Source organism: Leiobunum rupestre, chromosome 6 (assembly GCF_980474605.1).
Source record: "Leiobunum rupestre chromosome 6, qqLeiRupe1.1.hap1, whole genome shotgun sequence".
Classification (NCBI taxonomy): domain Eukaryota; kingdom Metazoa; phylum Arthropoda; class Arachnida; order Opiliones; family Sclerosomatidae; genus Leiobunum; species Leiobunum rupestre.
This window is the reverse complement of record NC_143389.1, coordinates 49,060,756-49,086,968: the sequence shown is the minus strand read 5'-3', so window position 1 is coordinate 49,086,968 and position 26,213 is coordinate 49,060,756. Positions and strand designations below refer to the sequence as shown.

The 26,213-nt window shown below is 35.8% G+C and overlaps 1 protein-coding gene across 4 annotated transcripts in view; it reads right to left on the bottom strand.

The window, feature by feature from the left end:
• Pka-R2 (cAMP-dependent protein kinase type II regulatory subunit) overlaps positions 1 to 26,213 on the bottom strand; it is a 109,216-nt gene that overhangs the window by 12,762 nt on the left and 70,241 nt on the right. For 2 of the 4 annotated variants that reach the window (XM_090178619.1, XM_090178621.1), the window contains exons 2-3: positions 2,915 to 3,084; positions 776 to 882 (exon numbers count right to left, since the gene is read on the bottom strand). In XM_090178619.1, the coding sequence (XP_090034745.1) occupies positions 776 to 882; positions 2,915 to 3,084 (277 nt within the window). Of the gene's footprint in view, positions 1 to 775; positions 883 to 2,914; positions 3,085 to 4,248; positions 4,632 to 26,213 lie in introns of those variants that run through there. The other 2 variants (XM_090178620.1, XM_090178618.1) reach the window with 2 other exon arrangements.

The window sequence follows — 26,213 nt, the reverse complement described above, 5'->3', positions numbered from 1 at the left end:
TTCAACGGCGTAATCTAAAAGTCTTACTGTTCAACGGCGTAATCTAAAAGTCTTACTGTTCAACGGCGTAATCTGAAAGTCTTAAGCTGGTTTCACACTCGACGGAAAATTAGCAGCGTAAAGTTGAACGTTAGCGGTATATCGAATGGGAATCAATTTTCAGCTCGGCGTTTATTATCGTCTTTCCGGCATATTTTCCGTCGAGTGTGAAACCAGCTTAACTGTTGAACGGCGTAATCTAAAAGTCTTACTGTTCAACGGCGTAATCTAAAAGTCTTACTGTTCAACGGCGTAATCTAAAAGTCTTACTGTTCAACGGCGTAATCTGAAAGTCTTAAGCTGGTTTCACACTCGACGGAAAATTAGCAGCGTAAAGTTGAACGTTAGCGGTATATCGAATGGGAATCAATTTTCAGCTCGGCGTTTATTATCGTCTTTCCGGCATATTTTCCGTCGAGTGTGAAACCAGCTTAACTGTTCAACGGCGTAATCTAAAAGTCTTACTGTTCAACGGCGTAATCTAAAAGTCTTACTGTTCAACGGCGTAATCTAAAAGTCTTACTGTTCAACGGCGTAATCTAAAAGTCTTACTGTTCAACGGCGTAATCTAAAAGTCTTACTGTTCAACGGCGTAATCTAAAAGTCTTACTGTTCAACGGCGTAATCTAAAAGTCTTACTGTTCAACGGCGTAATCTAAAAGTCTTACTGTTCAACGACGTAATCTAAATTTTGACCGTTCTCTTTCTGTTCGATGACGTAATATACATTTCTTACTGTTCAATGACGTAAAAGTTGTCACCATCGTCCCCTTGTCGAATGACCGTCTCTCCAGGTTCAACCTTCCTTTCGAACATGGCATCTAACACTTCTTGCATTTGCTCCTGCAAACACAAACGTTCAAATATATGGGTACAAACGGAATGCATGTACAAGGGCGTACACTCTAAGGCTGCCAATAATTCTGATAAATAATTCCGTAGTTCCAAGCGGCTATAAAATATGTATAAATGTGCTTCATCTTGCTGTTTGTTTTATAAGCCAAAGACTATATTCTGGGTCAATAAAGTCGGTTTTTAGATCTTACCGATACCGCCAGAAGAAAACTAAAATGCGGAAAACCCATTTCCGTAAAATAATGCTATTGACTTTAAATATTAATTTTTAAACGACTGACAACCACACAGAGAGTGTTTATAAAACTTATAAGAAAGGAATCCACCTAGTACATAACATGTACCTTAAATCAAATGAACTCGAAATTTCGGTATCTTCCCATTGCGTCGAATCGCGCCAATGTTTTTGATGAAATTAACCCAAAGGCGGGTTTTGTATTTTTCTAATCGACCGACGCAATATTCACAATTGAGCGCACGCAAAAAAAAGTTTTTCCTTTCTACTCCTTTTGATTTTTTATGGAAGCGTTTTGATATATTTTTAAGTATGTTAGGTGAGGTTAGGTTAGGTTAGGTGAGGTGAGGTAACACTGCATGCTGTTCTGACAGATGCTGAAACGGATAAAACCGAATCCTAAATCCGGAGAAGTGCGGGTTTTTCGGTCGAATGGGACAATCCCATTAGACCGAATCCTAAATCCGCCAAAAAGCGGCTTTTTCGGTCGAATGGCATTCGGCGCAATGGAACAGATTCAAAATTTCCCTCTTAATGCTCAAAATTTACCGAGTTAAGTACTCCGTAATTAATTTAATGCGTAATTATCAAAATTACACCACGTACGGATAAATAAACCATATTCTACCAAAGTCATAATTTTTGAAAGTCGCTTTTTAGCATTTCTTGATTATTAAACCATATTCCTAAATCACTTCATACTTCCACTATTTAAAAAAGCAGAGACAACCCGCGATGGAATAACATTAATAGTAGAGGTCGGGGATGGTTAACTTTTATTCAATAGATAAAGCTCTCAAAATTATTCGTAAAACGTTTGGATCAAGTAATTTATATTTCTGTATTATCCGATTAATTTTTTGATAAATTTGTAAAATTAATCGGAAAAACGACGTTTTTTTCGATAAAAAACTCAAATTTTACGAATAATACGTGTTTTTTAATCATTTTCCGAAATATTAACCGGTAAATTTCTTTGTTTACATTTTTATCCCGAAAAAAATAAATTTAAACATGGATAATGATTAACCGTCCCCGACCTCTAATTAATGGTATTGAAAGATCGATACTTCTGTCCAAGGAATATCTTATATACTTTTGGAATAGGTTGTGGTGTCAGGCGTGTTGCTGAGTCACACAGCTAAGTGGCTAACAATTTTTTTTAAAGTGAGTAACCAACCGGAACCAGCTACAAAATTAGTAGCCACCTATGTAATTAAAAGTCGCCCGAGATGACATGGTGTCTAACTGGTGGCGATTTTTAAAAAATATAATTTTTTCGCCAAATCACACGGAGTTTATTTCAATTTGGTTTTTAAATAGTTTAGAGATATTTTTGAAAGACAAATAATATTAAAACAGCGAAAATCATTAAAAAAAAGTTATAAATAGTAACTAATTTTTTAAAAAAGGACTTTTAGTAACATAATTTAAAAAAAATGATTTTATGTGAGAAAAGTGATTCAGCAACAGGTCTGTAGTTTTAAGGTAGATTTTGGTATCAAATTTCAAACTATATTTAAAAAACATCGATAATTCTCGATATTCAAAGATGGATATTTCTATCTAAGGTAAATCCCGGGTTCATATAACTAATGGAAACCCGATTTCCCTGATATATCCCGGTTTTCCCCTGATTTTTCCAGGCGCAAGATAACCACGAACTAAACTACGATTTACAGAGTTTCATGTTTGTCAATTAAGCTGGTATGGCCGCGTTGGTAAGGTTGATTTTGTCATCGAATAATGATAGCAATTATCGGAGGAAGAGAAAATAAAGTTTACTTTGTCTAATGATCGGAAAAGTAGAATGGATTTGACAGCTTCGCTTAATCGCTGCCTCTGTTCGTCGGATTTGGGATAGACGGCCTTTTCCACGTCGTCGTCGTCGTCCTCCTCGGGGTCGTACTGCTCGGCGAAAACAGACTTTCTTCTTGCATATCTGTTTGGTGGTTCTGCAACGGGAAACAAAAGGACACTTAGCAAAAACATTGAACATCCCAATTCGTTCGCGAATATTTTACCGACCAATTAAAAATTAATTTCGGCGAAATAGCTGGGTAATTCGCGAAAAAACTAGAGCTCGACGTTTAGATGAGAAATAGCTGTTTTATTTGTTTATATTCATAACTGAAAATTATCCGAATAAAAACTTAAATGGTTTAATAACCGCGAAAAATATCCATAAATAAACAGTTAACCATAATTTTTATGAATAATCGAAATTTTAACGGTTAATTTATCTGTTCCGCCGAGCTCTAGAAAAAACCCAGTAAACTCCAATTTCAATAAGTGATTCCGAAAAAGATTGGTGTCCACATGATTTGGTTATTTTCGGTCGTATGGTTAAAGTATTTGAGCGAGCATTTTTTTTCCAACGCGCGCGAAATCACGCGACCCACAATCTACTAATACATCAAGAGCACACTTTTTTTCTAATACATCAAGGGCCCAAACAATGAACTCTTTTATATATGTATTTGTCGACATTATATTTCAGAATCGCCTATTATTTCGAGTAAGTAGTAAATTCCAGTGCATCGGCAACCTACTGGATTAATTTCAAACCGCTAAAACAATTTCTGGATGATTAACACCGGTAAATACCACTTACGTTATCATAAGAAATAATGGTAATCAAAATAAAGAAAATTAAATACCTCAAATTAAATAGTGCGAATTAATTATGTTAAGGTACACGTAATTTAATTAAATTACCAAGCTTTAACCAACTTAGCGTTTAACTAAAGTCCATAAGGATCATTAAATTTATTTTAAGGCTTAGGTGGTTGCAAGTTCAAATTAAAAACGACTTCGTTACATTTGCATATTTAATAAGTAACTTTTATGTAAGTTTCAGGGACTAGTCGGACTTCCTTTGTAAATATTTTCATCTCTTATTAAATATGCAAATGTAACGAAGTCGTTTTTAATTTCATAATTGAATCTATTTTATGTTTTTCTTATTTTTTGTACAAATCTCGAGTAACAAACTTTAACAAAAACCAACTTGATATAATTTTAAACGTATCCAACGCAAGAAAGGGTTGATGGGAGAGGCGGGAGGGGGAGACACGGGGGGGGGGAGTTTTCGATCAAGTCAATTTGGCGCAACGCACCTTCAAAAGTGGGGGAGAGTTCAAAAGCCACACCGTCAAGTTGAGCTTGTAAGTTGGTCGAAGAGTTTCGACGCACCCGTAGATAGTTCGAAGCCCCGAAAGAGGCATCAGCTTCGGGCGGCGCTTGCGACGGACTCAGCGGCGGATAGCCGGAAGAGTACGGATGGAAAGAGCGAGACGTCGAAGCTTCCATCGAGAGCCGCGAACTCGCTTCCTCCCTATCGGAGGACGACGTCCACGAGACCGGCATGTCCGGGAATAATTGACACGCGAAAACGGAACGCCATTCAGGCCAATGCGCGAGGAATTGTCCAAGTTTAATCCGGCTGACGAACGTCGAACGGGCTACCACTGAGAGCGGAATTCACCAAAACCCTCGCGACATTGAAAAATAAAAAAACCGATCGAATAATCGACTGACTTCCGTGATCGAATAAAAAAGGCCCTGAAAAAAATCTTCTCTTATTATGATCGCGAACGAACAAAAAAAAAGATACGAATGATCTATAATAAAAGAGAAATCGACGGATTATTTAACGCGAAATCGGGCCAGCTCCTAGAAGTTAGACTCGTCCCTGAACACCGGAGCGCGACGTGAGGAACACTTCTACAGGCGCAGTTGGTCAAATTGGCCAATTTTGGGGAAAACACTGTCTAAGCAATTACGTAACGTAATTCGCCAATGATTATCATTTAAAGTGACGGCAGAGTCGAAGCTAGCCAAGATAAAATTACAAAAAGTTCCCCGTAAAATGACCACGCTTTTTTTAGCTTATTTCTTTATCGACACTGTTAATTCGCGGTGACAAGTTGTTAAATAACAGGCGAAGAAGGAAGAGGAACGTCCGTTCGCTCAGGCTACGGCTTGATCAATAAGACGCGCCCGTGCGCTTGGGAGCCGCTGCGCGCAATACGCGCCCTTGGCTCCTCGCTACTGGCTGATCCCAGAGAGAGAGAGAACGAACTCCTAGCTTCCTAACACGTGAGCGGACAGAGACGAAATTCACGATTCTAATCTTCGCGTCCCACGAAGTTTTGGGTCGCCCCGGACAATCAACTCGCGAGCTATTAGCGTGTTAGGGTGGGCGTCAACTGTCAGCCTGCTTAGGTTTATCAAATGAATACTGAATTAAGGATTGGAAGAAAGACCGAATTCCTCGAACGTACACCCGAAGCTACTCCGCAAAGTGAATTCCAATTTATTCCACTTCGTTTGGACCATAAATCGATGGGGGCTCTTTTCAATGCCACGCGGGGGCTATTGTCTCACTTGAAAGGGTTTGCCGCCACCTCTCGTAATTAAACGTCACCTTATTAAAAAGCGAGAGATAGGCTAAAGCAGCCATAAAAGATTCGCGAGGCGCGACAATACTATACTATGTACGTATACGAAGGATTAAGCCGATAGACTGTATCAGTTTCACCGACACCTACTATAGGCGTTTAGAGCGGGAGTCGAACTACGGGGGGGGGGGGGATGACGTCACCCGAGGTAGTTCTCCGGTCGTAAGACGAAGGATTATAGTTACCGTACTCGCCGATAGGGTTCATTATTGAATTGGGTCTAGACGCGATACTATACGTCTTCGAGAAAACGCCTAAAGAAATTTAGTCTTCGAGCCGCGAACGTCAGGTGATCTGATTACGAATGACGTATTTGCAATGACGTAAGCTTTAAAAAGCACTCTGGTGGAGGAATTTAATAATACGGACGCTCCGACGATCGAGGGAGATCGACTAAATTCAAAACGTCCAGGCGTATATAAACGGGATTGCGAATTAGAAAAGCTTCTAGAATATTTTCTAAAGATGGTAAAATCCGCGTCTTTACGAGCACGTTTCGACGCGGGATAAAACGTTCTATAGGAATCCCCGCCGTGAATTTTCCAATAACTCCCTTTCTTAATTACCCGGCTTTCATCGCGCGAGTATACCTACGATTCTATCGCTATAGACGAAACTTTATTCTCGGCGCTAAATATATCTTCTACTTTTAGGACTGGGTCGAAGAAAGCCGGGAGAAAGATAAAGTTTTAAATGATAAAAATGGATGATTCTAGGAAACGTATAAAGAAGAGTTGGAGAGGTTTAGGGGGGGGGGGGAAGATAGAGGTTTAGGGGGCGAGGAGCGGAGCTAGACGAAAGGGGCCACCGACTGCTTCTTGAGGACCGTGCTAAACTCGGCTGCTTCTTCGGGATCCGGCCAAATTCAATTTTTCGCCGAAAGTATAGAAAAGGTTAAAAATAATAATAATAAAACGAAAGCGCGCCAGTGGGCCAGGGTAAGAAATCCTCACGTTCGATTGTACTCTGCCCGAATGGCTCTCGAAACAAGATTTAAAGTGGATCTAAAAATAAAATGGAAAAATAATGGCTTTTCCAAATTACTGTACTTTACGGATTCTTCGCTACACTAACTTTTCCACAATAAAAACGAGATTGCCACAATATGTTCAGATTTAAATTCCCTTATTTTTTCCATGGCCAATTTTAGAGATTTCCGCTGACATTTTTAGGTTCATATTGAAACAAATTTTTTATTTTCATTTTAGAAGTGAAGGAATTCACTTCAGGTATTATTTTCACTAAAACCTATTCAGGGTTGCCACAGTTTTTTCACAATTAAATTCCCTGACTTTTCCAGGTTTTCCCTGACTTATATCGTTCCAAGATTTGCTATTTTTTAACCTATATTTTAGAAAAAGTTTCCTATTTGCAACCGAAATTAAATTCCCAGACATTTCCCTGAGTTTTAGACTAATTTTTAAAATTCCCTGACTTTTTCCTGATTTTTATACACTTATTCAAATTCCCTGACTTTTCCAGGAATTCCAGGTTTTCCAGGTACCGTAGCAACCCTTCTATTGCAATCTTGGATTAGTCTTTAAGCTTTATTAAAAGGTCCTTGCTCCAACTACCACATAGTTGTATTAAGCACCAATACCTTTAGACCGAATTCCAGACCCCTAGGCTTCAGCTTAGTCAGCTTTTTGTTAAGCCAGCTGAAATTCGGGCCGACTTTTTCAAAAGATTCTGCGCGTTTTAAAGTGGTTCATACCAATCTTGCAAAGCAGATTTCTCTGATATTTACAAGTAATTTAATGATTAACATTTCAACTAAATTGGTTCTATATTATTATATATAAAAGAAGTAATAAAATAAAATACGAAAAATCTTTTGATTTATATTTGTATTCTTTAAGGCAAAATTTCAAAAACCCTCATAAATTTCCCCAATTTTTACCAAAACCAAAAGGGAAAACCTAATTATCTGATTTTTTATCTAAAACACTCATGAATTTGCATGATTTTTCCATAACAAATTGGAATTTCGTTGATCAGGGTTCGTACGAAATTTTCGGATTTAAAATCCCCGACTTTTCTAGGTTATCACTGACCAATTTGTGGCAATATCCCTGGCCTTCTTAGTAATATATATTACTAAGGAATATTCCTGGTAATTTTCATAGGTAAAAGAACAAAGTGAACAAATTTTATTTTTAAATATCACAAACTTAATTATATTTGAAAACAGCATACTGAGAGCGTCTCTCTCGTATAATAAATGGTTTAATGGTTTTATTTGGTTTTTGTATAAAAACGAACCCTTTTTATTGAGAATATTCTCCGCGACTGATAAAATCCCTGACTCAGGGTGACCAGGGAAAGGCTTTGAAACTTTTATAGGAAAAATAGGAATTTTAGAGGCGAATTATACAGGAAAATATAGGAAATAAAATAGACGAATTATAGGAAATAAAATAGACGAATTATAGGAAAATATAGGAAAGTAAATAGGAAAATATAGGAAAGTAAATAGAAAAATTATAGGAACATATAGGAAAGTAAATAGGAAAATATAGGAAAGTAAATAGGAAAATATAGGAAAGTAAATAGAAAAATTATAGGAACATATAGGACACTAAATATGATAGTATAGGATATAAAGTAATTATTGTATATCGGTATACTTTGACTAGAGTAAAGCTGGTTTCACACTCGACGGAAAATATGCCGGAAAGACGATAATAAACGGCAAGCTGAAAATTGATTCCCATTCTATATACCGCTAACGTTCAACTTTACGCTGCTAATTTTCCGTCGAGTGGGAAACCAGCTTAGCCTAGAATATTAGCGGATTTCCTGTACATTTCAAGATTTTGTTCGAAAGTGGCAAGTGTTTTCACTAAATGTTCTATGACACGTACAAAAAAGTTCTTTCATTATCAAAAGAGCGTGAAATTATAGGAACATAGGTGAAAATAAAGGAATTTATAGGAAGGCATTAAAAATATAGGAAATCTGGTCACCCCGCCGACTTATCCCTGATTTTTTAACCAATTTGGAAATCGCTAACTTATCCAAATTCCGTACGAGCTCTGTGGATATTTCCAGGTTTTCCAGATCTGTATGATCCGTATTTAACTGACTTTTCCCTGTCTTGTGGCCAACCTTGAACAACGAGGGAAATAATTAGGGTATCGTAAGCCTCGAAGATGATCTTTATTTAGCCGTTCCAGGATGAGTATGTGCCGGAATCTGTCTAGCAAAGCTCTCCTCTGGCGCGATACTTGAGAGTCGAGGGCGGGTCCCGCAAAAGCACTCAAGGCGCGCCCTGGCGGAACGTACATAAATACAAAATGGGGCTGGACGGTGTTTGTTTACGAAAATATATTGAAGGATTTTCGATCGTATAACGGAATCCGCGCGTCTTTATCAAAGAGAGCGAATTGATAGCAGTTTCCGTCTAAAAACTGGATATAGCAAACAGAAAACACGGCGAATGGGAAAAGCAAATAAAGAAAGCGAAACTCGGTTCCAATAAAAACCATCATACATCATCCAAAATGAGTGGAGGCCAAACGAACTTTTGCATCCATTTGGAAGAGGAGCGAAATGAATAAAGGATTAAAGGGGAGAATATTAGAAACCCAAGAGTACCACTATCAACGTTACACGACACGTTTTTTCGTAAAAAGAAATATTTTTTCCGCAAAATGAAGGCTATGCCAGGGTTGCCAGGCTTCTCAGATACGAATTCCAAAATTGGACAGTTTTTAGCTTTTACATTTATCAGAAGTTAATAAATTTACTCAACTTATATTTCAGTACAAAAGATATTTTCAAAGTTAAAAAACCTTTTAAGAATCTAAATAATAATAACAGAATTCGCCGGAGATGTAGAGTAAAATTATCTTAAAAAAGGGTCAAGATAAAACTGAATTCCCTGGCTTTTCCATGACTTTTTACAAATTCTTAAAACTCCCCGACCTTTCCCTGACTTTTTAGGGCGATTTTTAAATTCCCTTACTTTTCCCTGACATGTGGCAACCCGGTATGCACGGGAAAAGTTACGGAAATGAGTTTAGGTGGCGCTGTGATTCCGAACTTTGAGCGCCATAGCGCAACTCCTCTACGTCTGCTTCCATAGCTAATAACGTGGAGTGGCGGGGTGGTTAGCAGTTTCGCCTCGCAGTAAGAGGAGCCGGGTTCGATCCCAGCGTGTGGCACTGGTGAAAACTCGGAACATCTCCTTCCTAGTTGAGTTGCAAGTTATCTCCTCACTGGTTAAAGGGGATTTTACCCAAGTTCTTCAGTTTCCCCTTTCCTTAATAACTTGTAGAGGTTAAAGGTAATAGCGAGTGTAAGGAGCTGTTGGCTCCCGGGACATGAAGGGCTTTCCACCACCCTCATACGCATTGTACCCGGCCTCCTTAATTAAAGGCATTAAAAGTCGCTTGATGACTTGGGCCTAAGGTGGTGTCTTGGGTATTAGCCAAGCTGATTATTATTATTATTAATGTCTCAATGACCACCTGGGGCGCGTCAAAATTCTAAGAAGGAATTCAGGATAATTTTTCTCACCGTGAGAACTTGCTAAATAGCGTGAAATATAAAAAAATTCTTCTAAAGATGGCGGCCTACAAGAATGCCACAAACGTTGTTAACTAAGCCTTTGACCATAAATATTATTTTCACACGATTTCACGACAATATATGAAGAAATAATACATTTTATTTATAATTTAAAAGGACATATTTCAACCGAAATTAACTTAACATTCCGTTTTCTCTTAAATTAAGTTTCGTCCACGAAAATATCATTCTGTTTATTTTCTTCAGCTTCAAGTAAACGGACTAGAATATTAGCTGCCATTTTAATTTAAAATCCCCCCCCTTTTTTTTGAACAAGTGAGAATGCTCGAAGGCATTCTCACTCTTCTCAAGAGAATACGATTACGTCACATCCTGTGAGAAGGACCGTCAAAATTTTTAGAAGTGATAATTCTCACTATCAAGGGAAGAATTCTTAGAATTTCGACGCACCCCAAATGAGGGCGTCGTTTAAATATTGGTCACACGTGTCGCCGACTAAAGGTCGATTGTTAAAATTAATATGGGAAATTCTAGCCTGAAACATGAAAAACCATAAGTAGTCATGGTATTTTCTACAATATTTATGATTTTGTTGACAAGTAATAAAGTAAATGGTGCGCTAAGCCTATAATACGAGGTACTACGTAACCTGTATTTTCGAATTCATTTAGCTCGGAAATTTAATATAAACGCGTAGCCCGTATAATACGTTCAAAACTATTTCTTCACTAGCGAGAATGTAAGACTAACTTCGTTTCACTGATTACCCACTAATATCATCCACCATGACAGTCAACTTAACTTGACAGAATCAAAATGGATAAGGCGTAAATCTACTTAAGCCAGATTCACACTTGCCCCTAAAACCGCTTCGTTTTGGATAATTAGTTTTCAAAACCAGCTTGAGAAATCGCTTCGTGTTGGTTCGGGAAGCAACTCGTCCCAGTCGGTTCGCTTAGAATTGCTTTCAAACGACAAGGCGGGAATGTAAATTTGCTCGTATTTTCAAAAATAATGGGAATTAAATTCTAAATAATGTCAATTAATATTACTGTATGTATAGTAAATATGATTACAGAGTTCATACAACTATTGGCCAGTCAATTTCCCTGATAAATCCAGGTTTTTCCACGAATATTTTCCTGATTTTTCCAGTTGCAAGATAAAATAAAACTAAGATTTACAGAGAAGCTCATTTAAATATTGTCATTTAAGTTAAAATGGTTCAATATTAATAAAGAAGAAAGTAAAATCTTTAATAAGTAAAACTTATTGATGTAAATTTTTATTAATTAGGGCAAACTTTCTGAACCCTCATAAATTTAGTAAAATATTTTCGGCGGCGTAATCGTCGGCCATTTTGGGTATGGAGATAAAGGCCGGAAGGCAGGCAAGGCTGCCAGATTTAGATAGACCGAAAACGGCCAACTCTCTCAAATGTTTTCGTTTTCAAAACGAAACTTTTGCGGCGTAGCTATCGACTAAGACTATAAACTAATTGTTTTGGGATAAATTTTAGTATTTCCAAAATTCTGGTCATCATTTAAAATGACGTTAAACCTTGGCTATAAGCGAACCGAGGTGAAACGATTTCGCACGTGTGAACCAAGAATTATCGTCGACGGTCCAAACTAGTGTTGTAAGACGGAAAATTTTCCGTATTTTTCCGAAAAAAAATTTTAATTCCATGATTAGTCTAATATATTGTTTGCAAATTGAAATAAAGCGGTATTTTCGCCTCATTTTTTCGAATCTGAAAGTAAAACTAAACCTCTAGACTAGTTTAAACTGATTAACAATGTAACGCTATTAATGTTTTGTAGTATGTTTACTGATATTAGACATTTTATATCGATAAAAAGTTAAAAACATTAAAAACCCTTAAAAGGTAATTTATGTTTCAAATTTTTATTTTACCGATTTGCGGAAAATTTTCCGCAATTTGGAAAATTTTCCGGAAACTTTTCCGCATTTTATTTTTGCGGAAAATTAACATCCCTAGTCCAAACTGTCATTCAAACCGACCTAAACTGGGTTTTAAGCTCAAGCGTGAACGTGGCTTTAGAGACTTCTCTGGCGCGCGAACTTAAGTTAAAATGCTCGATAAATAAAACATGAACACGGTCCGCTATTTACTGCCAGAGTGTTGTATATTATATTTTTCGAGGGATGAAACTTTCTCAATATCGATTCGTCAAAAACCACCAAAAACCCGGTGTGGGTGGTTCGGCGGCCCGTAGCATCGAGGTAACGGCAAAAGGGGGGAACGAACTCCCTCCTTCTACATCAAGACAAAAGTCGATAATGAAGGCCTCGGCCCGCCTCGTTCACGGGCGTCTTACGTCAGAGATGACGTCCGAAAGACGCCATGAACGGCGGAGGGGGGAAGGAACCCGAGTGAGTGTCTGCCGCTCCGGGAAGCGTACAAATTAAAACTAAGTTGACTCGAAGATATTAACTTTTCAATGATTTACCTACAAAATAAAGTTTACCTATGACAAGGTTCGTATAAAATTTCCAAATTGCCAAATTTTCGCTGACCATTTTTGTAGAATAAATGAATGGTTTGAGGTAAAATCATGAAAAATATGTATTATGTATTTTTAATAAATCTTTCAAAAATTTATTTGCTTGATTTTTTTGGGGTCATTTTAAAATTCCCTTACATTTTTAGACCATTTTGAAATTCCTAGACTTTTCCCCGACTCTTTGAAATCATTTTCAAATTCCCTGGCTTTTCCCCGACCTTTTGGAAATATTTTAAAATTCCCTGACGTTTTTAGACCATATTGAAATTCCTAGAATTTTCCGATTTTTTGAAATCATCTTCAAATTCCCTGACTTTTCCCCGACCTTTTGGAAATATTCTAAAATTCCCTGACTTTTTAAGGCCATATTGAAATTCCTAGACTTTTCCCCGACTCTTTGAAATCATCTTCAAATTCCCTGACTTTTCCCCGACCTTTTGGAAATATTCTAAAATTCCCTGACTTTTTTAGGCCATATTGAAATTCCTAGACTTTTCCCCGACTCTTTGAAATCATCTTCAAATTCCCTGACTTTTCCCCGACCTTTTGGAAATATTCTAAAATTCCCTGACTTTTTTAGACCATATTGAAATTCCTAGAATTTTCCGATTTTTTGAAATCATCTTCAAATTCCCTGACTTTTCCCCGACCTTTTGGAAATATTCTAAAATTCCCTGACTTTTCCCCGATCTTTTGGAAATATTCTAAAATTCCCTGACTTTTCCCCGACCTTTTGGAAATATTCTAAAATTCCCTGACTTTTCCCCGACCTTTTGGAAATATTCTAAAATTCCCTGACTTTTCCCTGACCTTTTGGGGTAATTTTCAAATTCCCTGAATGACGAACCATGAATGACTAAGTTTGTTTTACGACGCCAATAACACGCCACACTTTTAAATAATTTCAATTTTAATAAATGAATTTGTAAAGTTCAAGGTTATAGTGGATGATAAATCGGGTGCAATTGTTGATTCAAGCGTGGTTTTAATTTCGTGATTTAAAGGAAAAAGTCAAAAAATCGATTTAATTGATTTAATGACCAAGTGATTAATAAATTGCGTGCAGTGGAAATGTAAATTTACCTTAAATAAATTTTATTACTACTTATATTAATTTAATTTTCTTTAAATTGGCATCGATACCGAAATTACTTTTGTATATTTCCAAAAATGCATTGAAGGTTATTTAAATCAATGATTATTTTTTAAAAACCATCAATTGATTTAAATCAGGCAACCCTAGTTTCGAGACAATAAACCGATTCAAAAATTGCTGAAACATTTCGAACACAGCCCTGAGAGGTACGATTTTAATGATATTTAGTTATACAAGATGGCGCCAATTTAAACGTTTTGGTGGTATTTAATACTTACAAAAAAACTACTTAGCTAGAACTATTTTAAGCACTTATGTAAACACTATTAAGAAAAGTTCAACTCAAAAATTCGTAAATAAAAAGAAAGACGAAAAACTTTATATTTTTCGCCATCCGTTTCAGACAATTGGCGCCATCTGGCGAGACTCCAAGTATTTACAAATAGCCCTCTAATGACGTTACTGCCGTGAAAGTATCTTCTCAAATGTGTATAGGTCTATAGTTAAACGAATGAACTCATTTATAGACGAATTATCACGGAGATTTCTTGGGTGTAGTATAGGCGTTCGTTTAAGTGGACTGATTTAAAGACAAAAGGGGGTTAAACCCATAAAGGAGTAACAGTTTCGAAGGAGAATAAAAAATGACACAGTGTCGCTAAATTTCAATTACGCGCCAGCAGGGGGTTTTCTCTTTCGTACGAATATCCATCGAGATGAGCTTTAGGATTATTGGAAACGGGCAGAGTGTAAAGCTATCATCCCCTCCTTTCAGTGGAAATGACGGGGTGCCGAGAGACTGAAGAGGAATTTTTCCCAATTCCAAAAAACGCGGGGCCAAAAATTCCATAATCTACGACGGGATGTACATTCTAGCAACTAGGAATAAATAAATCTTATAAATATTTGTACTTTATAGAGATTGTAGTCAATATTCCAGTGATATAAATACCGAGGGTTTAAGCACTTCACAATCTCTGTAAACCGATTAAATAATCAGTGATGAACTACAGCGATTATGAAATGATTACCAGGATTGGCAGTGTTTTGGTTTATTTATAATATAAATCAGTTTTAATTTTCTTTTTATTTAATAATTTAATTTAATTTAATAATAATTTTACTTAATAACAATTTAATGTAATAATAAATTAATATAATAAAATAATAATAAAAGAGACGGGATACTACATGACTAAAATTTTTAAAAATCTTTAAAAATTTTAGTCATGTAGCCGTAGTGGCTCGTCTCTTTTATTATTATTTTATTATATTAAATAAGCCATGACTGCGAAAATTAAAATTTACGAATAATAAATTAATTAAACTCTCGCTTAATTTAATAATAATTTAATTTATCTCTCGCTTAATTTAATAATAATTTAATTTTAATCTCGCTTAATTTCAATTAAGTGGTGGCTTTAGCGTAGTACGATAGATGTCATTTACGAGAGCACCTCTAACCTAATGTATTAGGTGCGATTGTTTTAGATTTCGAAGGCTCACGAAGGGGGACTAACTAACTGCCGTTTATTTGCATCGAGAGATTTCGGCGTGGTTATTCAAATCCTAGTTTCTCAAATTTAACACCCCGTTCTCAGCCTTACGACGGAAGCTTAGCGACAAATTTAAATCTTAAATTATAATAAACATATTTTCGATTGAACAAGAAAGTGAACATTTACGGGGGAATAATGGAGTATTATTTACGGGGGAATAATGGAGTATTTACGGGGGAATAATGGAGTATTATTTACGGGGGAATAATGGAGTATTATTTACGGGGGAATAATGGAGTATTATTTACGGGGGAATAATGGAGTATTATTTAGGGGTGCACCGATATGGGAACCGGCTATTCGTGGTCGATAATATCGGCGGTAATATCGGACGATAAATTGGCCGATATTAACAAATTTATCTATCACAGGGTTGCCACAAAATTTTCAGATTCAAATTCCCTGACTATTCCATGTTTTCCCTGACCATTTTAAGAGCTTTTCCCTGACTTATTAAGGCCAAAATTTTTCTTTTATATTTTACTTTTATCAGAAGTTAATAAATTTAAATGGACTTATATTTCAGTAAAAAGGTTATTGCAATGTTGAAAAAATTAGCCAAACATTCAAGGAAATAAATGATAATCGTGGAATTTGTCATACATCTAGAGTTAAATTACCTTCAAAAAGTGCCCAGATAAAATTGAATTCCCTGACTTTTCCCTGAATTTTTACCAATTCTTAAAATTCCCTGACATTTCCCTGACTTTTTAGGCCCATTTTTAAATTCCCTGACTTTTCCCTGATTTCCCTGACGTGTGGCAACCCTGTATCATAACAAGTGTCATACCATTTTATTCTAATTTTTCATGAAAAAAGTTTGCAAAAGCATATTCGAATTTTTCTTTTCATTTTAAGAAATTTTAATTTGAAGTGAGATTTCTGGTCATTTCGTGGGACCCCACAGCCCGCGTGACGCACTATTGTGCTATTTGAATTTCGTACGAATTGATGCAGGCGCCATCTAACTCCCAAAAACATTCGGCTTGAGTGAAAATTCTTATTAACGCGTTCGCTACCTTTTTTCAAAAACTCGAAAAAAAACTCGGGTTTGTCTAAAAATTTATTTAAATTAACGTGTTTGCTCACTTATTTCCAAAACCAGGTAAATCGAAACATTCTGTTTGTCTAAAAATTAATTTAAATTAACGAATTCGGGTTTCGCTACCTTATTTTCAAAACCAGGTAACTCGAAAAATTCATTTTCGTTCAAATTCCTTCTGGTGTTTAATATTAAGTACAAAATGATTGAAAAAAAATTCAAATTTAAATTTAATATTTAAAATATATTTAATACATGTGAGGAATGTGTACTTAAATTTCTTATCTAGTAAGAAACTTTCTACTAAATAACAACTACTATTTTGGTAATATTGATTGGGGTTTAAAATTAGTAATGTTTATTCAACGGAATCGATAAAAGATAAAACTGAAACAAAAATAAATGTTAACTTCTTCGAAGCTCTTTTCAAAAGTCGTCTTTGGTTTGGAAAATCCAAAGGCAAAGATTTAATAATCTTATTTACACTTTTCAAGCGAACTTTGCACATACCCTCGTAACACACTTTACCCGTTCCAACGACTACTAGAGCGGGTACCATTGATTTCTAGTTTAGGGCCGCCTTCAAGGTAAACCTCCGTAAAGGATCCGGGGTGGATCTGAGTCGGTCGTTAGGGTCGAGCAGACGACGGGAAACGAACAAAAAGAGGCGGAAAGGAACTGGAGCGAGAGGCCAAGGCCTAAGAGAAGGGCCCTATTTCTAAATCGAGGAAAAAACAGTCAGGGAAACACTCTTCCATTGACGCCAGAATTTCGGGAAAAGGGGAGCATCTAAGAAGAGAAACGGGGGGGGGGGGGGGAATTCATTAATAATGGATTACGGAAACCAGGCAAATTCGGGATCATTGCAGTTTCCCTTTTACCTCACCAGAGGACGCCCCTCTCCCGGAATAATAATAAAAAAATGATATTATATAGAAAGGGTGGTTATAAGAGGTCCATTTTTATAGTAGATTGTACCGGTAATCTTTGGCCATAATTCAAAGACGTTATTATTGCTCAACCTTTAGCTAGACAGCCTGTCAAATCCGGCGGGTTAACGGCTCAGTGGCGTGACGTACTCCGCGATTCCCAAACGCCTTCTCAATTTTGAAACGTACAAGGGTTGAAATAAAGACAATATTAACAGTGATTGTGGAAACTTGGACTGATAATATAATTAATCCCAGATGGAAACTAAAGACAAATCTCGGCAAAGGCTTATTTTCACAAGGGAAAAACACCACGACGATGAGCGTCGACGCAAAAATATTGTATTAGGCTTAAGGGTGTTTTTTTAAGGTGATTTTTTGCGTCGACGCTAAAATATTGTATTAGGCCTAACGGTGATTTTTGGCGTCGACACAAAAATATGGTATTAAGGGGTGATTATTTGCGTCGACGCTAAAATATAGTATTAGACCTAACGGTGATTTTTGGCGTCGACACCCAAATATTGTATTAGGCCTAACAGTGATTATTTGCGTCGACGCCAAAATATTGTATTAGGCCAAGCTTAACGGTGATTTTTGGCATCGACACAAAAATATTGTATTAGGCTTAGCGGTGTTTTTTTTTGCGTCGACGCCAAAATATTTTTTATAGGCCTGACGCTGATTTTTGGTGTCGAAACAAAAATATTGTATTTGGCCTAACGGTGATGTTCTGCGTCGACGCTCACCGTCGTGGCGTTTTTGCCTTAGTGAAAACCAGTCTTAAAGGTTAATTTATAAATCACGTTAATAGCGATAGAATCAAGAATTTGAAAAGCTTTAAAAAAACTTGGGAAGTTGAAAAGATAATATTAACCATTTGCGGGAAAGCCTTCATTCCGGGAGCTTCGAGTATTTGCTTAAGTTAAACGGAATTGGGGTTGAAGGGGGGGGGGGGGGGGCTCTTACCAAAATGTATATACGGTCAGTATAGACGGCGCGACCCCTCTGTGGCACTCAACCCGTACTAGCTGACGAAGAGTGAGGGAAGTAATTGCGCCCAAAGAGGCTATTACCGAACGTTTCCGCCAGAAAAGATTCCCAACAAAATCCGAGTTCCGGAAACAGAGGGTGTCCGACTCTCGAGAGAGCCAGACGTTCGACGAAATTCCGAAGATGATCCTCGACGTTCAGTACAAAGACGTCATTCTAGCCGTCACAGAGCGAGGTCGGACGTCTGACCTGGCAGTTTATAGAGAATAGACGGAATCCGGTCGGTCAGTTTTCATTCCGAGATACAAGCCGAGACAAGGGTAGTCAGGAAGTAGCCGCTCGATGGTCATCCCATTTCGGACCAAAGGACAGGCGTCGTCTCCGGGTCACCAAATGCGATGACGCCAAAGTCAGGGGCTATCGGTCGGTCGGGGTCTCACCCTTATCCTTCCTCGTCCTTTTGGGAATGAACTTTCGGGCAGTCCAACGCCCCCATACGGAATAATCCGACCAAATCTCGTTAAGATCTCCGCGTGATCTCTATTTCCGCAGTGACAACGACCAAATTCTCGGACAGTACCTCGAGACAGCGTAGGCTAATGATAAACATTGTTCGCGCTGCCACGTAAGACGGTGTTACTATCCAATATAGTAGAATCATATATGGTTACGGTCTGATGCTTTCCGCATAGATATGTTTGACAAATTACCTGGCACGGTTTTAAGACTACTATAGTTTCGGACATGGTATTTCGATTTAAGGATCTAGCTTATTATATTCCAATACCACGTTTTGCACACGCGATCGGTCAAAGATAACGCGCTGCCAATTTACGTCATCGCTAGCCTCAATAAACGATTCATTTAATAGTCTGTTAAAATTGTTATATCTGCCTTTGAGATAACAGCGTTGCCACAATAATTTAAAATTTAAATTCCCTGACTTTTTACGGTATTCTTTGACCTTTTTAAGGTCAATATTTGACAATTATTAACTACATATTTTACTTTTATCGAAAGTTATTAAAGTTGCTTAAACTTGTATTTTAGTTTAAAGGTTATGTTTTAACAAAAAAGTTTTTCACGGAACAATAGTAAAATTATACACATAAAATCTTTGAGATGATATTAAATTCCCCGACTTTTCCATGACTTCTAACAAAATTCTTAATATTCCCCAACTTTACCATGACTTCTAACAAAATTCTTAAAATTCCGACTTTTCCATGACTTCTAACAAATTCCTAAAATTCTCAGACATTTTACGCGTATTTCAAAAAGTCCCTGACTTCTGGTGACGTGTGTGGCAACCCTGAATAAATGGGGAAAGATATTTGATATTAAACCGCTCCTTAAGATTCGTAAGAAACAATACTTCAACATCTTAACGAAATATTCACGAGGAAGTACAAAATGAAAGTACTGGTAAATGACGCTGAACAAAAATGAAGATAAAACCGTGAAAAGATTATGTCAAACATTAGTTACGCCAATAAAGGTACGCCGCAACAGCCACGGATAACTCAAAAGAGATCCCTTAGCCAATTCGATCGAATAGTCACGTGACTGATTTCGATATAGTTTATCTAATCAGTCGATACCAAACGATCAAAATGAAAGAGATGGTATATGAAAAAAATATAAAGAATTGATAAGCGGGACAATTAACGTATAAGCTACTCCAAGTGACGGCCAAGGCGTATTAAATGTTCAGGACGAATATATTTTTCGAAGGGCCCTGCAGAGTGGAAATGTAGAGGAATTTCGTTTGCCTACAGCTTATCGCGGATTGGGCTCTCTGGCAGAGAATGATAAAACTCGGGATCGAGAGAAATTTCATAGGAAGTAAAACTATCAATTTATCAAATTTCCTGACAATTAAAAATACAAAAGTTTGAGTCGTATAGTTGATTTTATAAAATGTCTTTACGCTTGCCCAGCTTGTTGAAATGTTGCCCTGGAATAGTTCAGCCAATGCCTAAGAATGAGTTCATAAACTCTTTAGTGGGTAGTGGGAGAGAAAACGGATCCACAGCTGAAGCGGGGAGGCAACATTTCAACAAGATGGCCAAGGTCATTTTATAAAAAGATGGCAATTTAGTTCTTTTTAAAAATTAACGTGGCCTTCTTGTTTAAATCTTGCTCTTACGTCACAGTCTCTTGCTTTTACAAGTCTACGAGCGCGCGCCCAGTGGTGTAGTCCTAAAATAAAAAGAACCGCGCGTAACCGAAGTTGGCTGTACCGGCTGCTATAAATGTAGGTCCAACTTCCATTTTTAGCGTGATCGAAGTTGGCCGTACCTAGGTAACGATTTGAAATTGTTATGGTATTTTTCTGCAGGCAAAATTTATCATAAATTCACACACCCTTTATTCGAGAAATAGAACCAAGGCGGGGCGGGGCCCTGCCTTTGAAAAAAGCACCGGGGCGACGCCCTGCCCAGCCCTGGCCCGACTACACCACTGCGCGCGCCACAGTCGCCAGAGGAATGTTGCAAATCAACATTTTAACAAGTCGGGCAAGACCACTTTTTATTTTATAAAATCAACGATTAGAAAACCATGGAATAATTTTTACGATTTCAAAATAAATGTTAAACATTTTTGTGGGTTTTATTTGACGTTTATTTTTTAAGGGGAGTATGAACTAAGTCGAAAAATCGGCTTGTTTTTAACGTAACTATAGCGCCAATCATCTCTAGCTTCTGTTAAACCTGGAGGCAGAGATGTCCAATTTGACGATCCACCAGAAACATGGGAGTTCACACTCCCTTTAATTGTGTCGTAGGAGTACGTCATATACGGCTACCAAATAGGAATTACAGGTTAAAAATTTCAAAATTATAGGATAAATTCCAAAATTATTGGATAATTTTTTAAATTATATGATAAAAATGTCAAAATCATAGGATAATTACAGGATAAAAATGACAAAATTATAGGATAATGATAGGACTAAATTACCAATTTAAAGGCATTTAAAATAACTTAATTCAAATGGCGATTTAAAATAACTAATTCAAATGGCGATTTAAAATAACTAATTCAAATGGCGATTTAAAATAACTAATTCAAATGGCGATTTAAAATAACTAGTTCAAATGGCGATTTAAAATAACTAATTCAAATGGCGATTTAAAATAACTAATTGGAATCGCGATTTAAAATAACTAATTGGAATCGCGATTTAAAATAACTAATTGGAATCGCGATTTAAAATAACTAATTCGAATCGCGATTTAAAATAACTAATTCGAATCGGGATTTAAAATAACTAATTCGAATCGGGATTTAAAATAACTAATTCGAATCGCGATTTAAAATAACTAATCCGAATCGCGACTTAAAATAACTAATTCAAATCAAATTACTATTCAAATCAAATCACGATTTAAAATAACTAATTCAAATCAAATTACTATTCAAATCAAATCACGATTTAAAATGACTAATTCAAATCAAACCACTAATTCAAATCAAACCACTATTCAAATCAAACCACTATTCAAATCAAACCCCTAATACAAATCACTATTTAAATCATATCAAATCGCTATTTAATTCCAATTGACTTAAATCCTTATTTAATTCCAATTGACTTAAATCCTTATTTAATTCCAATTGACTTAAATCCTTACTTAATTCAAATTGATTTAAATAACTCAACCCTACCCTAGCGGTTGCGAAAAACATTACATATATAGAGAGTTAGGGTTAAATTCAAATCGATAAGAGAAATCCATTTGAGTCGTGTGAAAATAATAGAGTCCGACCATCGGTTAAGATGAAGGAAGACACGAAATACCGCAAACAATAATTAACTCTTCAAAATGACACGTCGCCTCAATTAGATTTCGAGAACGAAACGCTGTCGGCCATAATTACAGGCGCGTCAAAAGAGCGCCATAATATTTTATCCGCAACCAAAGATGCCGGCGAATCATTAAGCAAAAAATAAAATAACGCCGCATTTATTAAAACGACGTGAAATAAAAGAAGCCGTGTATAAATTCGCAATTATAGCGGGCAGAATACGGATTTAAAAGCTATTTAAATGCTTTCAACAGTACCGTATCAAATTTACGCCATCATTTAGGATAATCGTTTCAAACGCATTAACATTCCCGAGAACTTTAAAACAGAATTTATTTAAAAGTTAGATAAGAGAGACAGAAATAAATAAAACTCACAGTTCGAGTTCCGAAGGATGTCATCTCAACTTGAACCCGGCTAATGAAATAAGTGGACGTGATTTGAATCTTAAAATGTTAACGTTCATAAATATTTTGAATAAAAGTTTAATTTCATTTCTTAATGAAATTTAGTTTAAAAGTTGGAAATATTTAATCGCGTTACGGTTTATAAAATTCTTTATAATCCAACGTGATTTAAAGAAATACCGGTTATTACATATTCATAAGATAATAAATTAAATCGAAGGGATATGAGAAATTAATTTTAATTTTAAAAGAATTAGCCCAACTAATTAATTATCTTTTAGGGGTGAAATCTCGTCAGTCGGGCTTAATTGCAGGAGTGCGGGTTTAAGGGAAAGCCTAATTAATCTCCCGGCAAAGGTTCATTACCCTGCCCCGAATATATAAACAGCGGGCGCGAGATAATACTCGAAAACTGAGAGAAAGGTTTTCGAGAAAAGGGAAGATTTTTAGACTAATTTTAAATTTCCCTGATTATTAGACTAATTATAAAATTCCCCTACATTTCCCTGATTTTTAGACTAATTTTAAAATTACCCGACATTTCCCTGATATTTAGACTAATTTTAAAATTACCTGACATTTCCCTGATTTTTATACTAATTTTAAAATTACCTGACATTTCCCTAATATTTAGACTAATTTTAAAATTACCTGACATTTCCTTGATTTTTAGACTAATTTAAACATTACCTGACATTTCCTTGATTTTTAGACAAATTTTAACATTACCTGACATTTCCCTGATTTTTAGACTAATTTTAACATTTCCTGACAATTCCCTGATTTTTAGACTAATTTTAAAATTCCCTGACATTTCCCTGATTTTTAGACTAATTTTAAAATTCCCTGACATTTCCCTGATTTTTAGACTAATTTTAAAATTCCCTGACAATTCCCTGATTTTTAGACTAATTTTAAAATTCCCTGACATTTCCCTGATTTTTATACTAATTTTAACATTCCCTGACAATTCCCTGATTTTTAGACTAATTTTAAAATTCCCTGACATTTCCTTGATTTTTAGACAAATTTTAACATTACCTGACATTTCCCTGATTTTTAGACTAATTTTAACATTTCCTGACAATTCCCTGATTTTTAGACTAATTTTAAAATTCCCTGACATTTCCCTGATTTTTAGACTAATTTTAAAATTCCCTGACATTTCCCTGATTTTTAGACTAATTTTAAAATTCCCTGACAATTCCCTGATTTTTAGACTAATTTTAAAATTCCCTGACATTTCCCTGATTTTTATACTAATTTTAACATTCCCTGACAATTCCCTGATTTTTAGACTAATTTTAAAATTCCCTGACATTTCCCTGATTTTTAGACTAATTTTAAAATTACCTGACATTTCCCTGATATTTAGACTAATTTTAAAATTACCTGACAATTCCCTGATTTTTAGACTAATTTTAAAATTCGCTGACATTTCCTTGATTTTTAGACTAATTTTAAAATTCCCTGACATTTCCCTGATTTTTAGACTAATTTTAACATTCCCTGACAATTCCCTGATTTTTAGACTTATTTTAAAATTCCCTGACATTTCCCTGATTTTTATACTAATTTTAACATTCCCTGATAATTCCCTGATTTTTAGACTAATTTTAAAATTCCCTGACATTTCCCTGATTTTAGACTAATTTTAAAATTCCCCTACATTTCCCTGATTTTTAGACTAATTTTAAAATTCCCTGACAATTCCCTGATTTTTAGACTAATTTTAAAATTCCCTGACATTTCCCTGATTTTTAGACTAATTTTAAAATTCCCTGACATTTCCCTGATTTTTAGACTAATTTTAAAATTCCCCGAAGACTAGTTTATAAATATACGTCTAATATAATATATTCATTTTCCTATATTAACACTGCTAATGATATTAGCCTAAAATAGAGTTGTAAGTCGGAATATTTTCCGTGGAAAATTTCCGACGCCTTTTCCTGGAAAATATTCAGTATTTTTCCGAAAAAAAGAAGAAAAAAAAGGTTTTCATTCTATGATTAGCTTAATATTGTTAAATTTCGCGGAATTTTAGTCTCATTTTGTCCGAAATTAAAACTAAACCTCTCGACTAGTCCAGAAAAAAAACCATTAAAAAGTAACATATGTTTTTTATTTTTCCGATTCAAGGAAATTTTTCCGCATTTAAACTTTCCGGAAAACTAACAACTCTAGCCTATAATACGCACATTTGCAGTCTACCACTAATTTCTCAAATTGCCTTTTGGAACGAAAAATTACTAAATACATCATACACTAACTTTCTAAAACGATTTATAGACTAAAATACAGTTTGTAAATAAGTATATATTCATAAGGTGTATAATTTCTATATTCTTTATGGATAAGCGGAGTAAGTGATTTGGCGCCCACTGAAAACCGCCTCGAGCAAATACATATTTCATATTTTTTTAGACGAAAAAACTTAGTTTTTCACCATTAAATTAAAAATTGTCTTAGCGTAAGTAGACCTGACGAACCTACCGAATTAAAAACAAAACTAGTCGTCTAGTTTTTAAACAAAAGTAATTTTTCTACAATGAGTACGTCGTTCTTTAACTTTTTTAAATAAAAAATTAAGGAAACTTAAGAACCGCCAGAAATTACACATTATTTAGTAAGGTTATTGAATAAAAAAGCTTGACCTTTCACCCGTTTTCCCATTGGTGGAAATAGCTGAACTCCCCTAGTACTTAGTATAGGCCATCTAATCGGTGGCTACTATTAAAAAATTCCCTAATTTTAAAATTTTAACTTAAGTAGAAATCCCTAACTAGAAATAAGTAAATTCTTGATTGCATACTTCTTACGTAAAAGACAATATATACTTCTGGTATTGCCATCTTTTTTTTTCCAAATAGGGAGCTAACAGTTCTACATCACACGACGTCACCCATGCTTTTCCCTATTGAAAAAAAATTCTACCCAACATGGCGGCCACCGTCAAAGCTACGGAATGTTAGTTCCCTATTGTACTAGAATATTTCCGGTTTCAAAGTTGAAGAAAGAACGCCCTCCTACTTCTTCGCATGCACCGTCAAAGAAAAGCATATCTCCACCCATCAAATCACACTCTTTAGAAAGTAGGGAAACCAAAAAAATGACAGATTCTGAAAAATTGTAACGTGTACGGAATGATCGACTTGAATTTCCGATCAACTAGTCGTTTTCGTATCCTAATTCGCCTCCAATCTCGTCGAGCAAGTGGATTTCGTGGTTTCCAAGAAAATTGGGGCTAACATAACTGGGTTAACCCTTCGCGCGTCGAGAGTAATTTTACAACAATTTTGTAAAGGGGTTTTTTCGCGGGGGGAAAGTCACCTTTTTTCTTCGTTAGGGAATGATTAACGAAGCGCTTAACGGTGACGTTAGCCAAAATATATTCCAAGTTGAGTAAGAGCCTAAAATGTATAACCACTTACGCCATATGGACGTTTAACATTACAACGAGATAAGAAACGAGTAGCGTTGGCTAATTTCAATCAATTTGAATTAAATCATGATTTAAATAATTTATGTAAAATAAATTACAAAGTGCATTTCAATTGAAGAATTAAAAAAAACCATGAACATTTTTCCCAGACTAGTTTTTTTAATCCATGACTAAGCTAACTAAATTATTAAATAGTTTAAACCGACCACCTGGGATGAAGGCATTACAAGTCGCTAGATGACCGGGGTCTAGGGTATTCATCAATTAAACTGAAAA